This window comes from Eublepharis macularius, chromosome 10, assembly GCF_028583425.1.
Source record: "Eublepharis macularius isolate TG4126 chromosome 10, MPM_Emac_v1.0, whole genome shotgun sequence".
Lineage (NCBI taxonomy): Eukaryota > Metazoa > Chordata > Lepidosauria > Squamata > Eublepharidae > Eublepharis > Eublepharis macularius.
In genome coordinates, this window is record NC_072799.1 from 26315595 (window position 1) to 26340012 (window position 24418).

Below are 24418 nucleotides of genomic sequence, written 5' to 3' on the forward strand. Positions count from 1 at the left end.
CTGTTGGAGAAAAATTTCCCATGTAACTTATATTCTTTCCTGCTCTACTCCTGCCTTTAGACAATATAGCATTAAAGAGTGGGTTGCCTTTTTATGAAATGCAGTATTGATTGCTCTATAAAATGGTGCTTTCATCCAGCTCATCTTGCACTGCAAAAGTCAGAGTTTACAGCTTTTTGTGCACAGTGTTGCTTATAAAAATTTGGAGAGTGCTTATGGAAGGAGAGTGCTAGAGTGGTGCAAAATATAATACTTTGGGAAATTGTCACCCACTAAATCAGCCTAGCTGCCTGTCTGAAAATTTCTCAATCCTTTACAATACTGAATGACAACTTGTGCTCAATAGTATTTAATATAATGGTGAACTTAATTCCCAGTAAGTAAAGTACAGTTGTTTTTAAAAATAAAATATGATCCAAAGGCCTCTTCTTTTCAAGGTAGTGAGCTTTTTTACATCAACTTTTGAAGGGGTCTCACATTTATCTGAGTCATTGAAATGCAGTGGAGAGTCTGGTGTGCATGTGAGATCAGAGGTTGATGTCTTTACTCAGAACAAAAGAATCTGGGATCTTGAGTCTCATACCTTCTGTTGTGGGGAGTAAGGGGGATATGAACCTGCCACAGGGATGGGTTCAGGAAAATTTAGATTAACTAGGAATTACACTGGGTCAGATGTTGTTTTTTACTGATAGAGAGGAGGGTGAAGGGGAGCCTTGGACTGGCTTCCAGTCATATCAGGTAAAGAGAAAGTAGTACAAAAAAAGGCAATATTTGTTTCACTGGGTCACATTTTGTCATGTGTATGCACGTACTTTGGAAAATTACAATTTGAAAAAAGAGAAAATGGTACGCAGCTTTTAATGCTAATAGACATATCACCAGTTAAGCAGTCACCATGTCCCAAGATTTTTTAAAGGGCTTACATGTGAGAGTGCTATTCTTTTAACCAAAAATATGTGATACTGCTAAAATAAGATTCTTTTCCCATTGGAAAGGTAGCAAACGTGACACCTGTTTTTAAAAAGGAATATGTGGAAGCCAGCAAATCACTTGCTTATTAGCCTAACTTCTGACCCAAATAAATTGGTGGAAAGTTGTTATTAACTGTGTGGAAAACAAACTGTGTGAAGGAAGCATGAGCTTGGCTTTTGCAAAAAGGAAGTTCTACCTCATTCTTTGTTATTTTTGTTTTTTTCCATTTTTTTTGAGAATGTCGGCGTACATAGATGGGATGAACCACGAGATAATATATATGTAGACGAGTTTCCAAAAATGTATTGATAAAGCCCCTGACTGAAGGCTCTTGAGTAACCATAGCTGTCATGGGATAAGAGGACTGCTTAGTAATTACCTAATGAATAGAAAACAGGTAGGAATTAATTGACAATTTTCATAGTGGTGGGAAGTTAATGGTACTGCTTCCTGAAAAGTCAATGTACTGCATTCTGGCATGATTAAATAGGGAGTTCGAGGGGCAGGGGTAGATGACCAGATGTTTATGGCATGTTTATGCCACATGCTTCTATAGTTTTCATTACATACTCCACTACTACTGTGATTGCTAAAAGAGCAAGATGAATGTTTTCAGCATCATTGCATGTGACTAATTGTTACTTATTTAGACTTTTTCATCTTTTCTGATCAGTGTATGTGGAAGGGTCATTAAAAAGCAACAATAATTTTCTGCAGCATTTGCTATAGATTTAGAACATACTTGAATTACAGTGTATATCTCCCCGTCACCAAAGAATGAATTCTATAGGGGGAATGAGCCATGTGCATGAGTCATTCAGATTTAGAGTGCTTACTATTTCTTTTAAGGTTTGTATTCATACTTGCATTTTACATTGGATTTGGCATAGTATATACAACTACAAATGCCTCATAGAGCCTGCACTTATTGTAAGCTCCTTTTGGGTCCCCATCTGGAAGAAAAGTGGGCTATAAATATCTACATAAACAAATTGTTTGGCTGACTTGTGTCCCTGCTTTCTCTCCAGTGAATTCAGAGTAGTATGCATGGGGTTTTTAGCCTTGTGTCCAGTTGCTAACTGTTCCTAGACCAGCTTAGCTTCAGAAATCAGAGAACTTCATTCATTTTCAGTATTTTTTGGGTCCCATGGTAGTGGAAAGTGTGATCAAGTCATAGATGACCTCTGGCGACCCAGCTGGGGTTTTCAAGGCAAGTGACTAACAGTGGTAGTTTGCCGTTGCCTGCCTCTGCATAATGACCTTGGTTTTCCCTGGAGGTCTCTCATCCAATTACTAACCAAGGCTGACCGTGCTTAGCTCCAAGATCTGATGAAATTGGGCTTGCCTGGGCTATCCAGGTCAGGGTTTGGACCCTATAAGCTTTTTAAACACTTTGCAAATTTAAAAAGTGCTAATATAAATATGCCCTGACCTGGATAGCCCAGGTGAGCCTGATCTCGTCATATCTCCGAGGCTAAGCAGCCTCGGTTAATAATTGGATGGGAGAACTCCAACAAAGACCAGGGCTGCAGAGGCAACGGCATACTACCTCTAATAAGTCTCTTGCCATGAAAACCCCACCAGAGGTTGGCATAAGTCAGCTATGACTTGAGGGCACCACACACACAATATAAATATAAGGATTGCCCCATAAGTAGTGGGGAGATGGTTAAAGGACATTAGAAAATGATGTTAACATTTTGCCCTCTTAAAACTGAGCCATTCCACCATATTGATTGGACTTGTAATGTCCTGGGACCAAATCCCTAAGAAGCCACAATGCTCACTAGTTGGCATTGAAGTGGTCACTCTCTCAGCCTAATCTACTTTGTGGAGATGTGAGGATGCTACCCTGAGTTCCTTGGAGGATCAAGAGATGATAAACGGAAAATATTGTTCATTAAGTTTCTAAATTCATGTGTGAAAGCTTTGACTGAAGTGGTATTTTCTGCTTTTCCCTTGTCTTGCAAGTATTACACAGCTGCAGCCAATATATGACCACCCTTGTCGGAAATATATTGCCTAGACCAGGAATTCTTTTTAGCGGAGCAGAGTTTCAAGGAACTAACTGGTGTGCACTGCTCTCTGTGCTACCTTCATAATAAGCCTGTCAAGTTTCAAATTAGCCCTTCCATGCATAAAACAGTCGAGAGCTAGTTATTAATAATAAGGCATTCAACTCCTCAAGAGTTCATAAGAAGAGGAACATTCAAAGAGCTTTCGCTCTTTTTTGAACAGCCATTTCTAAGTACTGGCATGTTGAGTCCATAACTTTGTTACATAAATGCAGACAGATGGGGTGAATTCCGTGGGCAGTGTTGTTCAGCGGGTCGGATTGCATTATGGTGACGGGCCCCTCTGGACTCAGGTCTGAATCAGATTTGCAGTGGTGGCAGAAATGCCTGTCATTGGGCCAGATCTTTTTCCTGAACTGTTTTATGAGAATGGATAGGGAGAAGCATAGCTCAAGATTATGCTCTTTTCTTCCTCCTCCAGTTTTAAGCACATCCTGAAGCACTAGAAATATTGCAGGCTGGCTTTGCTAAAATATGGGCAGGATTAAACAGCTTCATTCTGTATGAACAATAATACAAACAAATAGCATTGAAAATTCTTACTCCAAAAAGCTGTTGTTTGGTTTATCACAAAGTGGGTGTTGGGTTTGCATTGCAACAGCAGCAAGGACAATGGTCTGGTCTTCTGTGCCTGTCAAAGTGGAAATAAGTAAAGAACACTCTTTGCTAATACATAGTTATTAAATTCTGATAAAGCACTGGATTTGAGTGTCCTGTTGCCACTCCTCTCAGCCACGTCTCCTCAGCTGCATTGTGGAGGTAATAATAACACTATAACTTGATCACCACTCTGAGTGGGGCACTGATCTGTCTAGAAGAGCAGTATATAAGTGCAGTTATTATTATTATTAAGATCTGGGAGACCCAGGTTCAGATCCCCACTCTGTCAGGGACACCGGCTGGGGTGAACTTGGGTTCTTACTTTCTCTCAGCCTAACCTACCTCACATGGCAGTTGGGGGCAGAAAGAATGATATACACCACTATGAGTTCCTTGGAGCAAGGGCAGGATAAAAATGTACTGAGTAAATTTTGTGAGCTCTGACCTGGGTAACCCAGGCAAGCCCAATCTCATGGGATCTTGGAATCTAAGCAGGGTTGGCTGTGGTTAGTAGTTGAACGGGAGACCTCCAACAAAGACCAGGGTTGCAGAGGTGAACTACCTCTGTCAGTCTCTTGCCATATAAACCCCAGCAGGAGTCACCATAAGTCAACCATGATTTGACAGTACTCTCCATCACCACAGATTTTGTTTGCTGTGGTGCCTCTATTGTTATGTCATCTGGCTGGAGTTCTTCTCCAGGAACTTCCATATGCAAGTACCAAAGCTAAATTGTACTGTTTCCAGATAATAATGATGATAGCTGCACTACTTAGAACATGCCACATACTAAGACAATACTTCACTGACTCTTAGATTCTTGGCTAAAGTCCGGATCACTATGGGACCAAAAATTCTACCCCAAATGTCTGGTGGACTGTGATAACATAAGATAATATTCACACTAAATCTTAGTGTTGTTTGCATGTCCAAAGCTTTGCTAAACATTGGGTTGGATCCAACACAAAATTTTCACTTGAGCTAGTGCTTGTACACAAGAGGAAATGCCAGAGAGACCGCAGTAGTTGCTTGCACTAAGTTGAACTTACTGTATTCCCGCTTGTATTTCCATTTGTGTTAGATCTTGTGCATCCAATTTCTGGGCACTGCCATCTCTAGGAAGGAATTATTAGATGTTGCCCAAGAGGAATTGTACTAGGTCAGTTTATGTTTCCATTGGGACATTGCTGGATCCAAGCCATTATCTCAGCAATCTCTAAAGCAGACAATTATGTTACCTTGTTTTATACATAGAAGCCTGAGGCAAGAGCGGCCACAGTGAATAGGAAGCAAGATTAGCACGAGGACCTCTCATATCACATTCTTATAATAACATAATAACAACAACAACAACATTTGATTTATATACCGCCCTTCAGGACAACTTAACGCCCACTCAGAGCAGTTTACAAAGTATGTTGTTATTATCCCCACAACAAACATCCTGTGAGATGGGCGGGGCTGAGAGGGCTCTGGAGAGCTGCGACTGATCCAAGGTCACCCAGCTGGCATCAAGCAGAGGAGTGGGGAATCAAACCCGGTTCCCAAATTAGAGACCTGCCGCTCTTAACCACTACACCAAACTGGCTTCTTAACCACTATACTACACTCATTCTTACCTGTTGATCTATACAGTGGGATGTACCAAGGCTTGAGAAACTGGATAAAATTCTATATTGTTTTACAGTGGTAAGAAGAAAACTAAGGAATGCCTTCCATGTTACCTTCTAGTTACTACTAATTATTCTTCATAGTTCCTTTTTCTTTCTATTTCCTGTAGGTCTAGTAGTATTTGAGACCAGTGGCACCTTAGAAACCAACAAGATTTTCAGATTGTGAAAATCCTGTTGGTCTCTAAGGTGCCATTGGACTCAAATCCTGCTGTTCTAATGCAGACCAACATGGCTACCCTCCTAAAAGTATCCTGAAGGTTTGTAATCTGTGAAGCAGATAGTGTGGCACAGAAGGGTTCTTTCTTTAAGGGGTGGGGAGACTCTGTGTCCATTTGTTTTCTTATGTGTTTGGTGTAGTGGTTAAGAGCAATGGGACTCTAATCTGGAGAACCGGCTTTGATCCCCCTCTCCTCATCTTGAAGCCAGCTGGGTGACCTTGGGTCAGTCACAGCTCTTCCAGAACTCTCTTAGCACCACCCACCTCATAGGGTGATTGTTGTGGGGATAATAATAACATACTTTGTAAATAACATACTTTGTAAAAATAACATACTTTGAGTGGATGTTAAGTTGTCTTGAAGAGTGGCATATAAATCTGTTGTTGTTGTTTGTATCCATTGTTGCGCTGGCTCCTAAACTGGAAGCAGTAAATTTTACCAATTCATTTAAGTCTTTTTTAAAAAAAAATCAGTTTCATGCGTCTCTAGACTCCAGGTGGCATAACCTTGGTCCATGTTTCAAGACTACAAGTGTAAAATAAAGAAAGAATCTTTTAAATATTTGAAGTTTAAAAAATAGACTAGGGCTGTACACAGGTGGGTAGATTCGGTATTCCCGCTTCAGGTTTACTCGAAGCAGGAAACCGATTCGGAATACCCCCAAATTCGGAGCGGCAAGCGGCTTTGGATTCGTGGTTCAGGAATCACTTCGGTATGCTCCATGAAGATTTGGAGCATACTGAGGCGAGGTGGGGAACTCCCCGCCGCCACCCCCCCCCGGGGAGACCCCCCACCCCCCAGGGGAGACCCCTCCACCCCCACCCAGCCCTGGGGAGATCTCTCCAACCCCCACCCACTTACCTGGGTTATCAGTGTGGCGGCGGCAGCACAAGGCTGCGTGGCCTGGAGCCAGCCAGCTCCTCTGCCGCCGCACTGCCGCCCAAGCTTGCGGGGTGGTGGGGAAGGCTGGATCCGCCTCCTCCGGTCCTTCCTGCCCCTCAAATGGCTGCGATGTGCCGGCGCCGCAGCGGCCATTTGAGGGGCAGGAAGGGCTTCCTCCGCCTCCTCCGGCCCTTCCTGCCCCTCAAATGGCCGCTGCAGTGCTCGCATTCTGCGGCCCTTTGAGGGGCAGGAAGGGCCGGAGGAGGCAGCTCCAGCCTTCCCCACTACCCCGCAGGCAGAGGAGTCGGTCTGGAGCCACCACAAGGTAGGTGGCAGGGGAAGTGGGGGGTTAATGTTTAAAGGGCCCCACCGCTGCTTGCAAGCAATGGCGGGCCCCTTTAAACAAGCCCCGAAGCTTTCCTAAGCATTTCCGAATGCTTCAGAAAGCTTTGCTTTGGTATTCCAAAGCGGGGCCAGCATGCTGGCCCTGCTTTGGGTAATACCAAAGCATTCCGAATCGGGAATGCCGAAACCCGAAGCGCACAGCCCTAAAATAGACTATTTAATTGCCTCATGACATTGCCTCAATCTCAGCTGCTTTTGCCATGTATCTCTACCCTCTTTCTTTCCCTTAAAAGATCCTTTTCTTCCAGTTTGTTCTCAGCTTATCAAGAGAGGATTTCTGTTGCAGCTGGTTCTTCTCTATTAGTCTCTTCTACCTTCAGCCTATGACCAGTAGTTTGCATCAACATTTAAACTGTCCTTCAAGGGAAAAAAAATGTAAAGTGGAGAAAAAACATTAAGTAGATATGGCCAATTATTTTCAGGTTAATGAATAAATAATCTTTTATCACTTAAGGAGAAGCAGACATGCTGCCCCAAGGATTTTAAACTCCATCTGAAGAACCTTTATTTTTTGCATGGCTTGACCTATTTGCTTGCTTTTTAAAAAATGAAATCCTAAAACTGCTGAACCGTTGTGGAGTTTATTATGCAGGTGCTGGAGAGAGTTTCCTCTAGGGCATGTGTCAGTGTCCCAAGGCTATCTGCTGTTTTGCCTTACCGACACTTGAGTATATTTATGGTAGGCCCATACAACAGATATTTATTTAAGTATGCACCTAAAGGTATAAAGCATGAATGTGATAAATGCATTTCATACAGGTCTGCACATCACGAAGCTGTGATTGGACAGATTCCTGTTTAATTATCCCAGAATAACGAATCATATAAACAGTCCCACAATTTAAAAATTACAAGTACTCCATGATCAATGGGCTATATTGATCATAGTGGCAAATTGAGGGCCTGTTCATATACTACAACGTTCTTGTGTTCCCTACAGGCTTGTTACGGGTCTTTTTTACTGGTGTTCTCTAGGACTTCTGTGCTTGGAATTTAATTCCTTGGTGGTCATAGTGAGAGTGGGCCTGTGCCTTTCCCCCCACTCCCACACACCTTTTTTAAACAACCTGAAATGGTCCTGGTGAACCACTATTTGCCTGTTGAAGAAACTTACATGCACTGATGAGCTACCTATAAGCTTCCCCAACAGGACAAATAGCAATTTCCCAAGGTCACAGAATCACAGAGTTGGAAGGGGCCATACAGACCTTCTAGTCCAACCCTCTGCCCAATGCAGGATGAGCCTAAAGCATCCCTGACAAATATTCATCCAGCCTCTTGAAAACTGCTAGTGAAGGGGAGCTCACCACCTCCCTAGGCAGCTGATTCCACCTTTGAACTACTCTGACCATGAAAAAGTCATTTCAGGCTGTAAAAATGGTATTGTTGAGGAGGCTTAATCATCTCTTCCCATGGCTCATCATGGTCCTAAACTGAATCAAGCCTACTGGTGCCAAGAAGTTGATTCAGGTATGGAACTCCAAAAGTAAGTTTATCAACAGGATCTGTGATGGACACATGAAGGATGCAAAAACTTTGTGACGTGGATTCGCCCAGAGGGCCTAATGTGGGCCATGCATTCTACACAGCCCATATGTAATATTGGGCCAGAGTTCTTACATACTACTTTTATACCTTCTTTTTTCATGAACACGTATCATGCTTCTGGTTTGGAGCAGCATACCAAACAAGAGTGTGTGAAAGATACCAATGCAGGTTATTTCTAGGTATCTTTGAACCTAAGAGCAGCCATGCCGGATCAGATCACTGGTCTACCAAGTCCAGCAACTTGGTTTCACACAACACACAACAGTTACCCTGGAGGGCCAACACATAGGGCATAGAGGTCAAGGTGTTGTCTCTTAGCGTTGTTATTCAGAGGTAGATGACTACAAAGGACGGAGGGAGAGCAAAAGATTTGTTTTCTTTACATGGCCTTTGTTATGAAGGGGAGGATATCTGGCAATCAATTTTCTTCCAGAACTCTGTGCAAGCTTGCATCTTTGTGTTTTATTGCTTCTTACTGATCTTGGTGAAATAAATCAGCGATCTCTGCTACACACAGCTAACCTCAGGCAGAGTTTAATTTTATTTTCATCACTTCTTGCAGGATACATTTTATTCTATTGATTAAATTTGCATAGTTAACAAGTCCGTCAAACCAAAAGTGAGAAAAGCAAGGGTATACTGTGTAAGATTCTCTGTAGTGCAGCTGCTGGTATCACACCTGTATCTTGCACGCTAATTGTGGATTATGTTAATTGCAGATCATTAAAAATTGATGGAGACAATCCACTGGGAACTTCTCCTTGGTTTACTTCATTGAAAAGTATGGGAGTTGCACAGCAGAGCTTATTGCGAGGAAAGGTCTTAGTAGATGGTGATTAGTACCTTCAACTTAAAAGACAAAAATATAGTTCCTGTAAATCAGGAATCAAAAAGCATCTGTTTTTCTCTGATATTACAGACCTTCCTTCATCATTGAAGCCCAGAAGTTTTCCCATTTGTTTGTAAAAAAGGGTTACATTTCTATAATATTTTGGCAAAGGCTGTTGTTATTAAACTCATGAAGAGCCCATTAATTTGAAAGTCTATGTTTTGGTCCCTAGCTGTGGGACCAGCCTCCTTCTCGGGGAGGTTCTTGGCCAGAGAGCAGATGCTGACCTGTGCTTGGGGTAGTGAGGGGGGAACCTGTCAGAGGATCTCCTGTAACCCCCCTTCCCCAAAATACATACAGGACTCTTAGCTTCATGTATGTGATGAGGGGATCATACCTACTAGGACTGTTAAAGCTGTAAAGCAGGATCAGATGGTAGCATCCTGTAATGGGTGTGCACATTAAGTTAGGGCTGGGGGAGATGCAAATCAGTTTTCATCAACCCCATCTCTGCCATGCAGCACCAAAAAGAAAAAAGTAAAAATACCCTTGTCTTGTGATGCACTGTTGAGGTCCAGGACTAGACGAATACTTTCCTGCTTACTTAGAGCAGAACTACAAGTGACAAAAGGCACAGGCTGGACACTTGTCAGCTTCCCTCAGGTTTTGATGGGAAATGTAGGCATCCTGGTCTTGCAGCTTGGCTCTCTGACTGCTGTCCAATGGACTTTTCAACTGTCACTTGTCCTACATTCTGCCAAGCTGCCTCCATTTCCCATCAAAACTTGAGGGAAGCTGACAAGTGTCCAACCTATGTCATTCATCACTTGTAGTTCCGCTCTTAGTTTCAACATTAGCAATCAGGGCAACTGTCGTTCAGCCCTAGACTGCTGGAAATCTCCTCCCATAATATACTTTTAAATTGTCCCCCCCCAAAAAAAACAAAAGTATAACAACCTGTATTTTTTGAGCAATCAACAAAACATTAACAGCATATAACTTAGAACAGGAGGAGATTTAGACTGATGGAACTTAAGTACATTTAACCATTAAGTAATAATAACATTGTATGATCTATGAAATAGATGTTCTAAAGTACCAAGATTCTTTTACATACATATAATAAAATAATTTACAGAATAAAGTGATTGAATGGATAAGCCTTGTCCGGTTTTAAGCCCAAATCTGTCATATAGCTCAATACTGGGAACAACATTTCTAAAAAGCTAGAATAACAACGTTCTGTATTTAGATAGGTAATTTGATCAGTAACTTTTCCCCATAAAAATGGTCCCATATCTTGCTGTGCCATAAAGAAATAGAAGGTGCTCTTGAGTCCTTCCCAACCGTTGGTATAGAAGCTTTTGATGCTGCCAGAAGTGTGGCAACTTTTTATATCTTTTTGGTATTTCTAGATCTGCCCATAGATTAAGTAATGCCAGTTCTGGAGTCGAAGGAAGAGAGTAGCTTGTAGTCTGCTTGATGTGGGACAAAATATCATACTAAAAGTTAAAAATCTGGGTACAAGACCACCAAGAATGTATATAAGTTTCAATTTCACTGCAATTTCATTCCAACAATAGGGAGAGATCATAGTGTTCACATGGTGAAGATTCTGAGGGGTGAAGTACCATCTGGTAAGCAATTTTATAGATTGGGTTCTTATATTTTAAGAAATGGTAGAGAAAATAAGAGGTTTCCAGATCTGTAGCCATTGCTGTCAGTGATAATAATATTGCAGACCACATACCATGCCTTAACATAAGATGGAGGTTTGGAGTTTTCTACAGAAATTAACATGTTATATATTTTGGAAATAGATCCTTTATATGTGTTACATGCTAATTTAAGGATACTGATTGAGTTGAAAATATTGGAACCAATGTATTTTCTTATTTAGCAAAATTTCCAGTTGTGTTTTAGGGAGAAGACTGGGTTTTTTAGTAATATCTATCAGGCGAGTTACATTGTTAACTCTCCACTCCTTATATACATCTTGAAACTTTCCAGGTTGAAACCATTTTTGACCTATGAATATCTCTGCCTTTCACAGGGGTGTTGTGAGGACAAATCATGTCTTAGCAACTTGGAGGAAGTGTGATATAAAATTAATATAACAAATAATAAAGAGAAACATGAATCCTATATGATTTCTAATGTCTCTGAGCTTGTGCAAGGCTTTCTCATCTTTCCAGACTCTCTTTTTCAGAGCATGGAAGATCAATAATCATATCCATTTACTACTTTTCCCTGCTACAACTTTGGAAGCTGTAAACCTTATTCAATAATAGCTACTTACTATATCAACATCTGGTTATAATATTGCAAGGGATCTTTCTTGGTTTTGGTGCTATTCAGCTCGAGCTCCAGGATTTTATCGTCTTCAATAGCATGCTTTTCACTCCTCTCTTTTACAAAATTCTGGTATATATATATATATTTTTTCTTTTCAGATACAGAGACAAGTGAAAAAATCCAGAAAAGCGGGATCCTTCAGGTGTTTGCCAGTCTCTTGACTCCGCAGTCTTCCTGCACTGCAAAAGTAGCTAACATCATAGCAGAAGTAGCCAAAAATGGTGAGGTTTTCCACAAGGCCTTTTCTGCTGGAACATCTTCAGTTTTGCAGCTCACTTGTATGTTTTACTTCGTTTATGTTTTCATTTTGTAGAAGAGATGTTTTACCATTTCTCTTTCTTCCTCTCTCCCCACCCTAGTCCTTTTTTTGGTTTTTGTTCAGCTTTGATAATAGATTAGTTAGTCATCCATTTGCTAGATATATCAAAGCAGTCCTGTGTTGCAATCCTTTTCATACTGTCAACTATTATAGAAAATCTATTGTATATTTTTTTATTTAGAAAATGATAAAAGGCTTCATTGTTGTAACTATTGGTACAATGGCAACATTTGTGGGTTATGTATTAAGCCAGCAACCACCACCAGTGCGGTCATCTTCTGTCCTGTGTTATGAACTGCTCTGTTTCCAGAAAGCCACTTTCAAATACCATGCTAGGTAAAAAGCATTTGCTGTTTAGGCAAAATTTAGATACTTTTAAAAAGAATGTCCCTCAAGAGATATTTCAGATACATGAAGCTATAATGTAAAATAAGATTGTTTTGTTTGTTTAGAGAATATTTGCCAGCTGCCTTTCCTCATAAAGGTAATCAAGATGACTTGCAATTGAGCAAGGTATAAAACAATCTCATTATAAGAATCACATAAAATTTACATAAAACCAAAATAAGTTTAGTGGTAAATCAGAAGCCATCCCTCTTTTAATCTAGTTCGAAGACTTTTTGAAAGACAAAGATATTTAACTTGCCTCAGAATGCCTGTAGGGAAAGCACCACCTCATATCTTGAGAGGGAGTTGTATAGTCTGAGGCAGCATCTGACAAAGCCCTCTTGCAAGACCCAGGTAACCTAACCTCAGTTTCAGCTGGTTCTATCAGGAAGGCATGTGTACGGGAGCGGAATTACAAGTGACAAAAGGCACAGGTTGGACACTTGTCAGCTTCCCTCAAGTTTTGATGGGAAATGTAGGCAGCTTGGCGGAATGTTGGACAAGTGACAGTTGAAAGTCCATTGGACAGCAGTCGGAGAGCCAAGCTGCAAGACTAGGATGCCTACATTTCCCATCAAAACCTGAGGGAAGCTGACAAGTGTCCAACCTGTGCCTTTTGTCACTTGTAGTTCCGCTCTGAGTCTCAAGCTGGAGGCAGGCTGATACTTGAGGAGATGGTCCCGTAGATACTGTGAACTCAAGTCATGGGCCTTTAAGGGTCAAAACAGCATCTTGAATTGAACCTAGAAACAAACTGGGATCTTCAGCAACTGGAGCAATTCAGGCCTTGTGTGATAGTTACCTCCCATTTCAGCAGGAATTCTTTCAGCTGTATTTTTTATGAAATGAATTTTTAAAAAGGGTCTTCAAAGGCAGTCCAGCGTAGAGTGTATTTGATAAGTTAATTTGCATGTTATCTGATGTGATCTGATCATGTGTAACTGGGGCCAGGTTGACTTTCTTCAAAAACTAATAGACTAACTTTAATTGATGATGATGATGACGACGACGACGATAGCAGCAACAACAACAACAACATCCTGGGCAACTTCAGGCACACATTTGTCTAGAAGTATCCCTAAGTTGTGGATCTGATTTTTCAGGGGAATGTTACCCCATCCAGAACAGGCAAAACACCTGTTCCTGAATCACTTTTATTCCCCACCCACAACACTTCTGTCTTGTCTGGGGCTGATTCCGCACACGTTGGATAATGCACTTCCAATCCTCTTTATAGATCATTTAGAATGGATTTTTTCATGTGCGGAACAAAAAATCCACCTCAAACGATTGATAAAGTGCATTGAAAGTGCATTATCCAACATGTATGGAATCAGCCTGGATTAGATAGCATTTTGACTTGTATTGTCTCCATGGATTTAGATGGAAAAGAGAAATGTGTCAGCAACATGTGCTGCAAATCTCTGGATGGTCCCCACAAATGTATATCTCTAAATTTTTAGATGAATCTAGATAGGAAATAATATAGACACACTGTCTTATCTAACATTCTAAATGTTTGGAGGTGGTGAGGATTATTTTCATCCCAGCCCAAGACTTCCACAGACATATTTAGTGCACAGCTTACTATGCAGTGGTTAGAGTATCAAACTAGGATCTGGGAGACCCAAGTTTGAATCCCCCTAGGCCATGGAAGCTCACTTGGTGAGCTTGGGCCAGTCAAACACTCTCAGCCTAACCTACCTCACTAGGTGATTGCAAGGAGAGGAGATCTATGCTACTTTGCTCCCTATTGGAGAGAAAAGTGAGGTATACAAAGTAAAACAAATAAAATAATACTATTTTCTTTAAGCAGTAGCTTTGAAATTTTAGATTGCTTCTATAAGCTGTTAAATTGAGATCCTGTGTTGAAGCTGAGATGTTTTGTTTAGATGAAGGAATGTAGCTGTCTTAAATTAGATTTTAATTGAGTTGTTTGGATCCTATTTCATAAATGAGGATGACAGGGCAATCATTGCCAATTTTCTAATCTTTCCTTCCTGTATCTAGTACTTCCAAATGTTTAAATTGTGAAATCTTAAAATAAAGATTAAAATAAAGATTAGTTAAAATCACCCAACCAAATGAATCTACTGTAGGCAACAGAGAGCTAGAATTTTGAATGTGCATATAATTCTTAAGACTTCTTTGTTGTTGTTGTTGTTGTTGTTGTTGTTGTTGTTGTTGTTGTTGTTGTTGTTGTTGTTGTTGTTGTTGTTGTTATGACTAGAGTGTTTTTCTTCTAGGAAAAAATTGGCTCTCATGCAAGGAGATAGCTGCCGTGCTTCTGGTGAATATATACTGGGAATAGAAAACTGTTTGCTGAAGGAGAAATTGTTCCAAGAAATATTCAGTGCCCAGCAAGTAGCCTTTAACTAAACTTTTCTTTGTGGCTTGTAGAGTTTATGCGCAATCCATGTGTGGAAGCTGGTTTGATCCCACCTCTGGTACAGCTCTTAAACTGCAAAGATCAGGAAGTGCTTCTTCAAACAGGACGTGCCTTGGGCAACATATGCTACGACAGCCGTAAGTGTTCAAATATCCAAATATCCAGGTTTATTTTTTAAAAAACCTGTTTCTTGTTGTTCATTTTTGCCTTCTTGTTTTGTTATCCCAAGTGCTGATTTTTGTAAGACATCTGTGGGTGCTGTCACAATTAAGCCCAACTTGAATGACAGGCTGTCAGAAGTCCCAATTTTCTTTTAATGCGAGCAGCCAAATCCTTGGCAAATATAATGGGGGTTGTGGACAGGCAGACAAATGTTTTTGGTTGTGATTTTTTTTAAACTGAGACATGTCTAATTTTGTTTCTGTGGATAATAACGATGAGATTAAAAGGAATCTGCAACTTTCCTCCAACACAAGCGATGAGGCTGGATGGAATTTGCTCACATTCAGTTTCTTACTGATTGCTATATTTGGCATCAGGAATGAATTGCTCTGCTGGAATTGTGCACTGCACCTGCTTGCTGAAATACAGATTACAGTGTCTGTTGTGTAGAAGTCCTGCCACAGAGTGAGTTAGTTGGAATGCATGAGGCTGAAAGGTCCATAATTCTGTGGTACAACAGTTTCATGTAATTTGATGCTCCAGTGTTTATCTCAAGCTGTTCTCAATGGCTTGAAGTTCTCTACAGAACAATTGCTCATGGGGCCACCCATCTAGATTTGCCATGCCACCATGGACTTTTTATGGACACACTCAACTTTTCCTACTAGGATAACGATGGATTCCATGATTCTGTTCGGCTAAGTGAAGAGCCTTGCTTTATTGGAAGCAGTCTTCTTAATGGACGAGTAGTATTACCAATGTAATATTCAGATTTGTTATAAATGGTAGATGGTTTTATTACTGCAACTTATTGTAGAAGTCACATTTTGAAGTGCAAGCCCTGCCATTCATAAGTCTAAATATTTTGGCTATTGACCAGAAAGTTAACTCAGTGTAAAAGAGGTTTAGCTTCCCCGGGTAAAAGTAAGGATATAGATTTTCTTCTCTAGATGTATTTGAGTGTCTAGGAGAATGTTGGTGTCTACAACAGGAAATTGGAATGAAACAAAAATGGGAAACTTGCACTGTGGTACAATTTTCTGTTTAATAATTATAATTCCCACTGCCATACTTAAGCTGTTACTGTTCAATAGCTATTTTTTTAATCAGTATCAAAGTTCATTATCCAAAGAACAAGAAGGAGGCTTCTTTTTCTGGTAAAGATTATGAAAACAGTTCATACTTCCTTACTTACCAATGTAATGTTAAGTAATGATGTAGAGGCTGTCTTCTCACTTGTTTTTCAGGATTTTGTTTTATTTTTTAATATTTTCCCTTGTTTGCATTTCTAATTGGGCATGATGTTTGTTTCACTTTGCTTAGGTGCTGCTGTAATCTGAGTGATACAATTCAACATCCAGTTCATAGTGCACAGTTGACATTCATTAGTAATAATTTTTATATTAGGACAAACTGCAGGCATAGGAGATTAGTACTAGCATTACTTGGTTTACTTTTGAAGACCAACACAGCCACTCTTATGTTACCCTTGTGAGGATCTATTTCACAAAATGTGGTAGACCCTGCATTTGAATTTCACTGTGGGGAAAAATGAGTCTGATGTCTAGGGAAGAACAAATCAAACGAGAGGAAGTATGAGACTGGAAAATCCCAGTAGAATGCATGGGGGACTAGGATGGTATATGAAGGAATTGGCACCATCCCTCAACATAAATTCTAGTTGTATGGATGCTGCCTACATAAGCAAGCACATTTGGTCAGTGTTGGAGACCATGTTGAAACATACCAGAGTACTAGTCCAGGTTCAACTGCTGTCTCTGCTCTGGATTCATTGCCATGAAAATGAAACCTGACACCCAGAATAATATGTAAGGCTTAAGAGAAGCTCAGCCTTTGTTTCAGTGTGGCATCTATGAGCCAAGCTACAAGTGACGCCTGACACAGGTTGGACACTTGTCAGCTTCCCTCAAGTTTTGATGGGAAATGTAGGTGTCCTGGTCTTACAGCTTGGCTCTCTATTTAATTAAAGTTTACAGAAACCCCCCACACACACCCAGCAGAGGGGAAGGGGGGCACCCGGTGAGAGCTTGATGCCTGCACTCCCCTCCCGACCACATGTTCTCCCTCCCACAGACTGCCGCTCTGTAAACTTCAATGAAATGGAGAGCCAAGCTGCAAGACCAAGATGCCTACATTTCCCATCAAAACTTGAGGGAAGCTGACAAGTGTCCAACCTGTGTCAGGCATCACTTGTAGCTTCGCTCTATGTGTCCCTTTGTGTAGGTTTCAAGACTATGTGTTAAGTAGGTCTTGGAAGCCATTTCAGAGGATTCTAAAGCTAACGAAGAATCCTCTTTCACATACAAACACATACTTGCATAATGTACACACATGTGCACCTTGGAATGGGAGAACATCTGTTAATATTATAAAAAAACAGATTTCCAGTCACTCACAGAAGAGAACCATATTCACAGAAATCATTAATTAGAGAAAAAATGTCTTCACCTAATAATCAGTTCAAACAAATTTCCCATAAAAGACAGTGTGATTCAGAAGTTACGGTGTCAGATTGGATCTCAGTAGAGATGGGGACGAACCAGGAAAATTTTGGACTGTGCAGTTCGTGGTTCATCGCATTTCACGAACCACAAACCATGAATTTTTACAAACTTGCCCAGTTCGCGAACTGGTTCCTTCGGTTCGTGAAAACATCACTTCTGGGTCAGCCGGTCTGCAGAGAGCCTATCCCCCACCCCCCGTTGCCTAGGAAACTGATTGAGCGGCTCCAGACTGTCTTCAGTGACGAGCTGAGATACGAACCAAACAAACCGTGGTAAAATTCATCACAGTTCATGAGAAATGAATACCCACAAACTGCTAGTTCACAAACCACGAACCAGCCCGGTTCATGACAAACTTTGGTTCGTATTTCAGTTTGTGCCAGCCTCTAGATCTCAGAGAACCAGATTCAAAACCCTGCTGTATTGTGGAAACTTTTGGGGTTACCTTCGGCCAGGCACATGCTGTCAGCCTAACTTACCTCATGAGGTTGTTGTGGTGATAAAATGGAAGAAAGGAGAATGCTGTAAACTGCTTTGGATCTCCACTGGGGAGAAAGGCAGGGTATAAATAAAGTAAATAAATGAGCTGTGGCTTCAGATGATTCATGTCAAGCTGAGGTAATATATGCTTTAATTATCATGTATGATGGATATACTGGCTATGACCTGTATACCCTCTTAATACCATCCAGGAGGCAGTTCAACTAGTGAGTATACATGGGTGTGATCTCAGTGATTTCTTCATTCATTCAGATTTCATGACGTTTCTGGGCAGGCATTGCTGGCATATGGCCAAGGACAGGGGTGTCAGGAGAGGGAGGTTGCTGTCTCTCAAAATCCTGGGGTGACTGCCTTACCATGGAGAAAAAGTACTTTTTTGTCGGTCTTGAATCTGTTGCCCATCCACTTCATTGGATTGCCTGAAACACTTTTGTTTTGAGAGAAAAAGAGAAATTCTCTCTCTATGCTTTGTTCCCACCATGCATATCATACCATAAAGCCATGTCAGGATTTGAACGGAGACCAATAGTCTGATTTCATGCAAGGCAGCTTCTCATATCCTTAATATGTTAATGCATTTTTGGGGTTGCTCATGGATGGTCTTGTAGATTTGAAATGTATAAAATGTTTCCTGTGTCTCTTAAACTTGCTTTAAATTTACAAAATCCCTAGTAAGTATGCAGTGTGTTTGGACCAACTTAATTTTACTTTCAGGTCAACAGGAATCTTTTCATAAGTCCAGAGGATATTGAATTCTTCTTTTGAAATCTGCTGGGCCAATGCATACTACTCAAAGTCAAAAGAGTTTATTGTCTATAGCCATAGGCCGTCACAATTCACCAAACATTGACTAATAAACAATTAAGTCCCTTCTTAGAGGGACAAGTGGCGTTCAGCCACCTGAGATTGAGCATACTACTCAGTCACCAAAACTACAAAAAGTTGTGGTAGTCTTTGGCAACAGATGACAAAGACTGAGGTGCCCATTGACTAGAAGTCCTCATGACCTGTAATTAATAAATTTTAACCTAATAGCTTGCTCCTCTGCCTAGCTCTATACCTTTACGATTAAAGGGGCTTTTCTCCTGCTCTGCCTTTCAGAAAAGCTGTAAAGGCATCTTTGAATTCAGATCCAGCTGTGGTCATTCATGTCTTTTAACTCAAAGAAGTGCTCTACAAATGCTGTCCCTGAAGACTGTTAAAAGAGTGATGAAGAAATCAACAATGTACCTCTTACTATAGTTTAGGCTGCTCAAAGCACTCATTATACTAGTTCTCTGTGGCCTGTGCATATGACAAGCTATACATTTAAATTTTGTCAGGAACACAATAAATTATTCTTCTTGAAACTTAATCATAAAGCTGCAGTTAAAGTTTCTTAATAAGATCATGATTTAGCTTTGAGAATTAAGATTCTAATAAGCACTTTGATTATCTTTGGATAAAAGTATGACTAATGTTGTTTTTCAGGGAATGGGGGACCACACTGGCAGCCGTAGCCTCAGCAATTCATTAAACGGTTGCCTTCATTACTGTAAATTAGTAATAATTTTAATGATCCCACTTAATTAAAAATGAGCAAATGAAATGTACCAAAAAGACCATTCATGAACTTTAGTTGAGTTCAGTTTCTGCCTTGCTTTAATATTATCTTGTTAAATCTTTATATTTCACATATAAAACTGGGGGCGGGCGGAGGGGAAGGATTGCCTTATTATGAAACAGTTTCATCAGGAATTCAACATGATGTATCATCTCCTTTATCCTTATAACTCTCCCAAAATGTTAAGTTACAACATAAAGTCAGATTTCTTTCTCTTTTTTTATATGTTAAGTTTCAATGTGCATTCTCCTGACAATTGTCATTTTCTCAGCATGTATGAAATACTGGCTTCACAAATTAGATATAGAGAAAGTGTTAAAATAAAATTCAGAATTATTACTGCTTGTTTTGAATGCAAGCCTCTCATATACAGAGGCACAAATGAAAATCACTAATTAATATCAAAAGAATAGCCCAATAATTATCAGAGGGAATTTAGTTATCTCTGAACTTAGCCAGTAGGAGGTTTTATAACTTCACTGTTTAGATCCACAAACTCTATTAACAAACTCATTTGTCTGCTTTAAGAGCATCGGTTTAAGAGACTATGTGGTAAATATCCAAAGTTCTTTTCATTTACTATATGTGAAAGAGGATGGATAAATGTTTATCAGACTAGGACTCAGAATTATAAGATTAGTAAAAAAAAGACATTCGTGAGAATCACATTAATAGTGAAATTGAGTTTTATGGTACCTGAATGCATTGTAATCCTATTCTCTTGATGGAAGAATTAAATTGAGGAAAGAGCGTGAATGTGTGATTTTTAAAAAAATTTATAAGTAATATAACACTCCTATCTGGTTGCCAGCATCTGGGGTATTTCTGCTGCTTTCCAGAATGCTTCTCTCGGCCACAGTGAGGATTACAGTTTAGTGAGTAGATCGAAGCACTCTGAGTATCCTCACATTGCTTCAGTTTATTTTAACTGCCACAACTATAGTATTTTTATTATACAAAGTAATATATGATTAGTGTATGATTGTTACACATTGATTTCCTTGAGGGAAGAAAATAGGATCTTGTACCTCTATACATAACTTCAGGTGGGTAGCCATGTTGGTCTGCAGTGGAAGAGCAAGATCTGAGTTCAGTAGAACCTTGAAGACCAACAAGAATTCCAGGGCATAAACCTCTGAGAATCAGGCGTCTGACGAAGGAAGCTTTAACTCTCAAAAATTTATACCCTGAAAATCTTAAGGTGCTTCTGGACTCAAATCTTGTTTTTATACCTAGCATATCTGTAAATCCTGTAGGAATGCGGGTCCTGAACAAGTCCTACTGAGGTGGATCTATCTCTAACCTACAATTCCACTGAGCAAGGTTATTTATTTACTAAAATATTTATACTCCACCTTTCCTTTTGGCTCAAGTTTCAAGCCTTCCTCTAAACTAAGAAGCTTTCATCCAAATTATTTGGCTCCTCCATCAGATGTTTGTTTCTGCGATATGATAGAATTGACTTCTGACTCAAAGTAGATAAGTAACAGTATAGCATGTAGTGGCTGGAGCAGGAGAAGGGAGGTATGAGATTAGATCCCTACTCTGCCTATGAAGCTCAGTGGGTCACCTTCAGCCATTCTCTCAGATTCACGTACTTTACTAGGCTGTTGTAAGGATATAATGGGAAAGGAAGACCACATTGAACACATGAATACAGAACTGCCTTATACTCAATCAGACCCTTAGTCCATCAAAGTCAGTATTGGCTACTCAGACTGGAAGCAGCTCTCCAGGGTTAGGCTAGGGTTGGCAGGTCCCCCAGATGCCAAAGTGGGGGGACTGGGGGGCAGAGGTGTACCCAGTCCTTGCACTCCCCCATCGTACCAGAACATGACTTCATTCTCCGGTATGATAGGGGAGCACAGAAGTACATGCACATGCTTCTTCCCGCCACCTCCAACGCCTTTGCTCCTCCAGCTAGGTGAGCAGGGGTGGGGGTGACAAGTGGGGGTGGGGGCTGGGAATCCTATTTTAGACAGAGGTCTTTCACATCACCTACTAACATTCCTTTAACTGAAGGTGCCAGAGATTGAAACTGGGACTTTTTGCATAGCGAGCAGATGCTCTGTCGCTGAGTTAACCCCTCCCCAATGTCTGTCACACTGAACTCCTTTGAAGGTAGGATGGACAGAAGTGTTCTAGACAGCATGTGGAGTACCAGATCTCTACCTCAAAAGGAATACTGCTACATACGGTGTGTTTAAGGAAGATACAGAGTTGGTTTCACTGTGGTCCCTGAGGCTTTCAAGGCTCCTCATTTCTTTGGGGTGGGAGGACATTCAGTTTATTTGAGCATTTTTCAGATACTCTCAGCAAGTTAGTATGGAAACTTGATTTTTGTTCATGTTTTATTTTGCTGCTTGGGTCCTCCATGTGTAGGTATAATGTACTTGTATGGTTCATAATTAACTCTGCTAGTTTTTGATGTCTTTGGGGATTGTGACTTCAAGGAAGAATAAACAGCAGGAACAGATGAATGCTTTGGACAGAATAATAGGAAATATTCCCTTTTCATTAAAATAAAAGAAAGGAAGTAAGTAGCATGTGTAAGAATTTTGTATTACTGATTTAAGCATTGTGAGAGTCTGCCACATAGACAGACATAGATTTTTCTTTTTAAAAATCCCTTCGAGTAGCAAACAGCTGTAGAAAAGCTGACTTTATAGCTTGAATATCTGGTTATAAAGTATAACAGACATCAGCCTTTCTGAGCCTGTGAACACATTTGTAATTCTGATAAAAACATAATGGGCTCAGTCACAGAATGGCTTCCACAAAATGGCAGCCACAGAAGATGGAACCAGCCACACAATGGCTGCCACAACTTCCCTCACTCACACAGTGAAGATTCTTGAGTTGTGGCAGCTGCTGCCGAATCAACATTTGAGATGATTAGCTTGGGATGATTATCTTAGTTGGGGAGACAGAATGTGGTTCTTTATATTTCCCAGCCCCAAGCTACTTAAGGTTTTAAAGGTAAACACCAGCACATTGAAGTAATAGGCAGCCAATGTGGATCTTTCTGCACAATAGTGATATGAACACTGTATCCAATTCCCAAAGGTAGTCTGGTTGCCACATTTTGGACCAACTGCTATCTTCAAAGGCAGCCCCATGTAGATTGCATTACAGTAATATAACCTGAATGTAATCACGGCACAAATCATCATAGCCAAGCCATGTTTTGCAAAGATTAGCCCTAGCTGGCATATTCACTGAGCTACATGCCTTCTGATGTACTGATTTTAGACATTAAAGTGATATGCAAAAGCCATTTCTGTGACTTAAAATTATAGCAAGAGAAGAAGCAACCTTGAGTCTTCATCACAAGTTTATAATTTAAAATTCAAATTCTGGAGCAGGCATTATATTCACCTATAGAATAAATATATAAAGTAATTATAGTCATATAGAGCACTGTTCTTCAAAGGACCCTTCTGGGAGACTTTTAAAAAGTAAAATATATGTATACAGTATTCTTGAGATGTATGCAATGTTAAATTTTTTTTATGTGGTTTGTTCCATTCTTTTCCTCCACCATCACATGGCTCTCCTACTGAAATAGAATTTAAATGTCATCTCCCACTGTGACTCTTAAAAATTCAAATTGCCAACTCAAAATAATGGAATAATGAGTTCCTCGCTCTTTTTAATTTCAGCTTTGGAAAAATGGAATACATATTTATTTGTTTCAATAATGTTTGTTCAGCTACCTGGCTGTTTCCATATGGGGGCAGAAAAAGCTGCTCCCACCGTGCAGTGATTGAGATGGAGGCATGCAGGGATGGCATTCACACACTTGTCCCTACGTTGCTCGTAGTTGGTGCCAACCCTTCTCTTCCTTTCCCTACCCCCTTCTTCCTCATTGCAAAGTTGCAAACGTGAGGAAAATCAACAGCTGAGCCAGATCACAATTGCTAAAGAAAAAGAAAAGCCCTTTAAAAGGGCTAAAGGGTGAGGGGGGGGGGAGAATGCCAGAGTTTAGTGCCACCATTTTAAAGGTGGCACTAAGATCCCCTCATTGACTGCAGGCACAGTATTCACACATTCTCTCCCTCTGCCAGTTTCCTTCCTCTCATCCCCATCCCCCTTTCCAAATGTACAGGTTGTAGGGAAAGGGGAGCAGAGGGAAATTGGGAGCCAAGATGGGTACAAACACAGTTCTCCCTCAGTTTTCAGCTCTCTATAATGAAAGCCATTCTAGAGTATGTGTTTTTTAACATTATAATTATTCTTAGTAAATAAGTCAGAAGGGATTAACAGGAAACTATGCTCCCCTCAAGTCAGCCATCCAGGCAGTGAGCATGCTCAGAAGACTTCAGTGAAGAATGAGAGGATGCAGTCCTCAGGTTAACTTTAGAAATGGACGGTGTTTTTGTTTTTAAATTCTTCCTCATCCATGAGTGAGGTGAGAAGAAATTTAAAAAGCTGCATTTTCCAGAAATCATGCCCTAAGGATTAACAACTTCGGAGTAGTTATCTGCTGCCTCTGCCACTGTTTCCCTTCCTCGTAAAACTTAGTAAGGATTTGAAAGTGTAGGAAGACGAGGGCAGGGAGAATAATAATAATAACTGCACTTATATATTGCTCTTCTAAACAGATTAGTGCCCCACTCAAAGCAGTGAACAAAGTCAGTGTTGTTATCCCTCAACACAGCTGTGGAGCTCTGGCTGAGAACAGTGGTTTACCCAATGCCACCTGCTGAGCTCCTGACAATAATGGGATTCAAACCATCAGAGTACTGATACACAGCCCAGCCACTTAACCACTATACTATAGCAGCTCAAGGAGAAGAAAGGAATCTGGCAGATAAGAAACTCTTGCTGAGCCGTTACAAGCCAAGGTAAAATTTTGAGAGAGGTTGGCCTCAGCTCTGTAAAATAATTTAAAAATTCTGAACTGGAAGAATTTTTCAAAGATGCCCTTCCCCAAAATTCTTTGAAATTGCTTTGAGCCGGTTTGTGGGGAAAG

The 24418-nt window shown here is 40.4% G+C and overlaps 1 protein-coding gene across 4 annotated transcripts in view; it reads left to right on the forward strand.

The window, feature by feature from the left end:
• Positions 1–24418, forward strand: part of RAP1GDS1 (Rap1 GTPase-GDP dissociation stimulator 1) — a 134652-nt gene that overhangs the window by 57154 nt on the left and 53080 nt on the right. For all 4 annotated transcript variants that reach the window (XM_054990561.1, XM_054990562.1, XM_054990560.1 and 1 more), the window contains exons 3-4: positions 11656–11778; positions 14664–14789. In XM_054990561.1, the coding sequence (XP_054846536.1) occupies positions 11656–11778; positions 14664–14789 (249 nt within the window). The remainder of the gene's footprint in view (positions 1–11655; positions 11779–14663; positions 14790–24418) is intronic.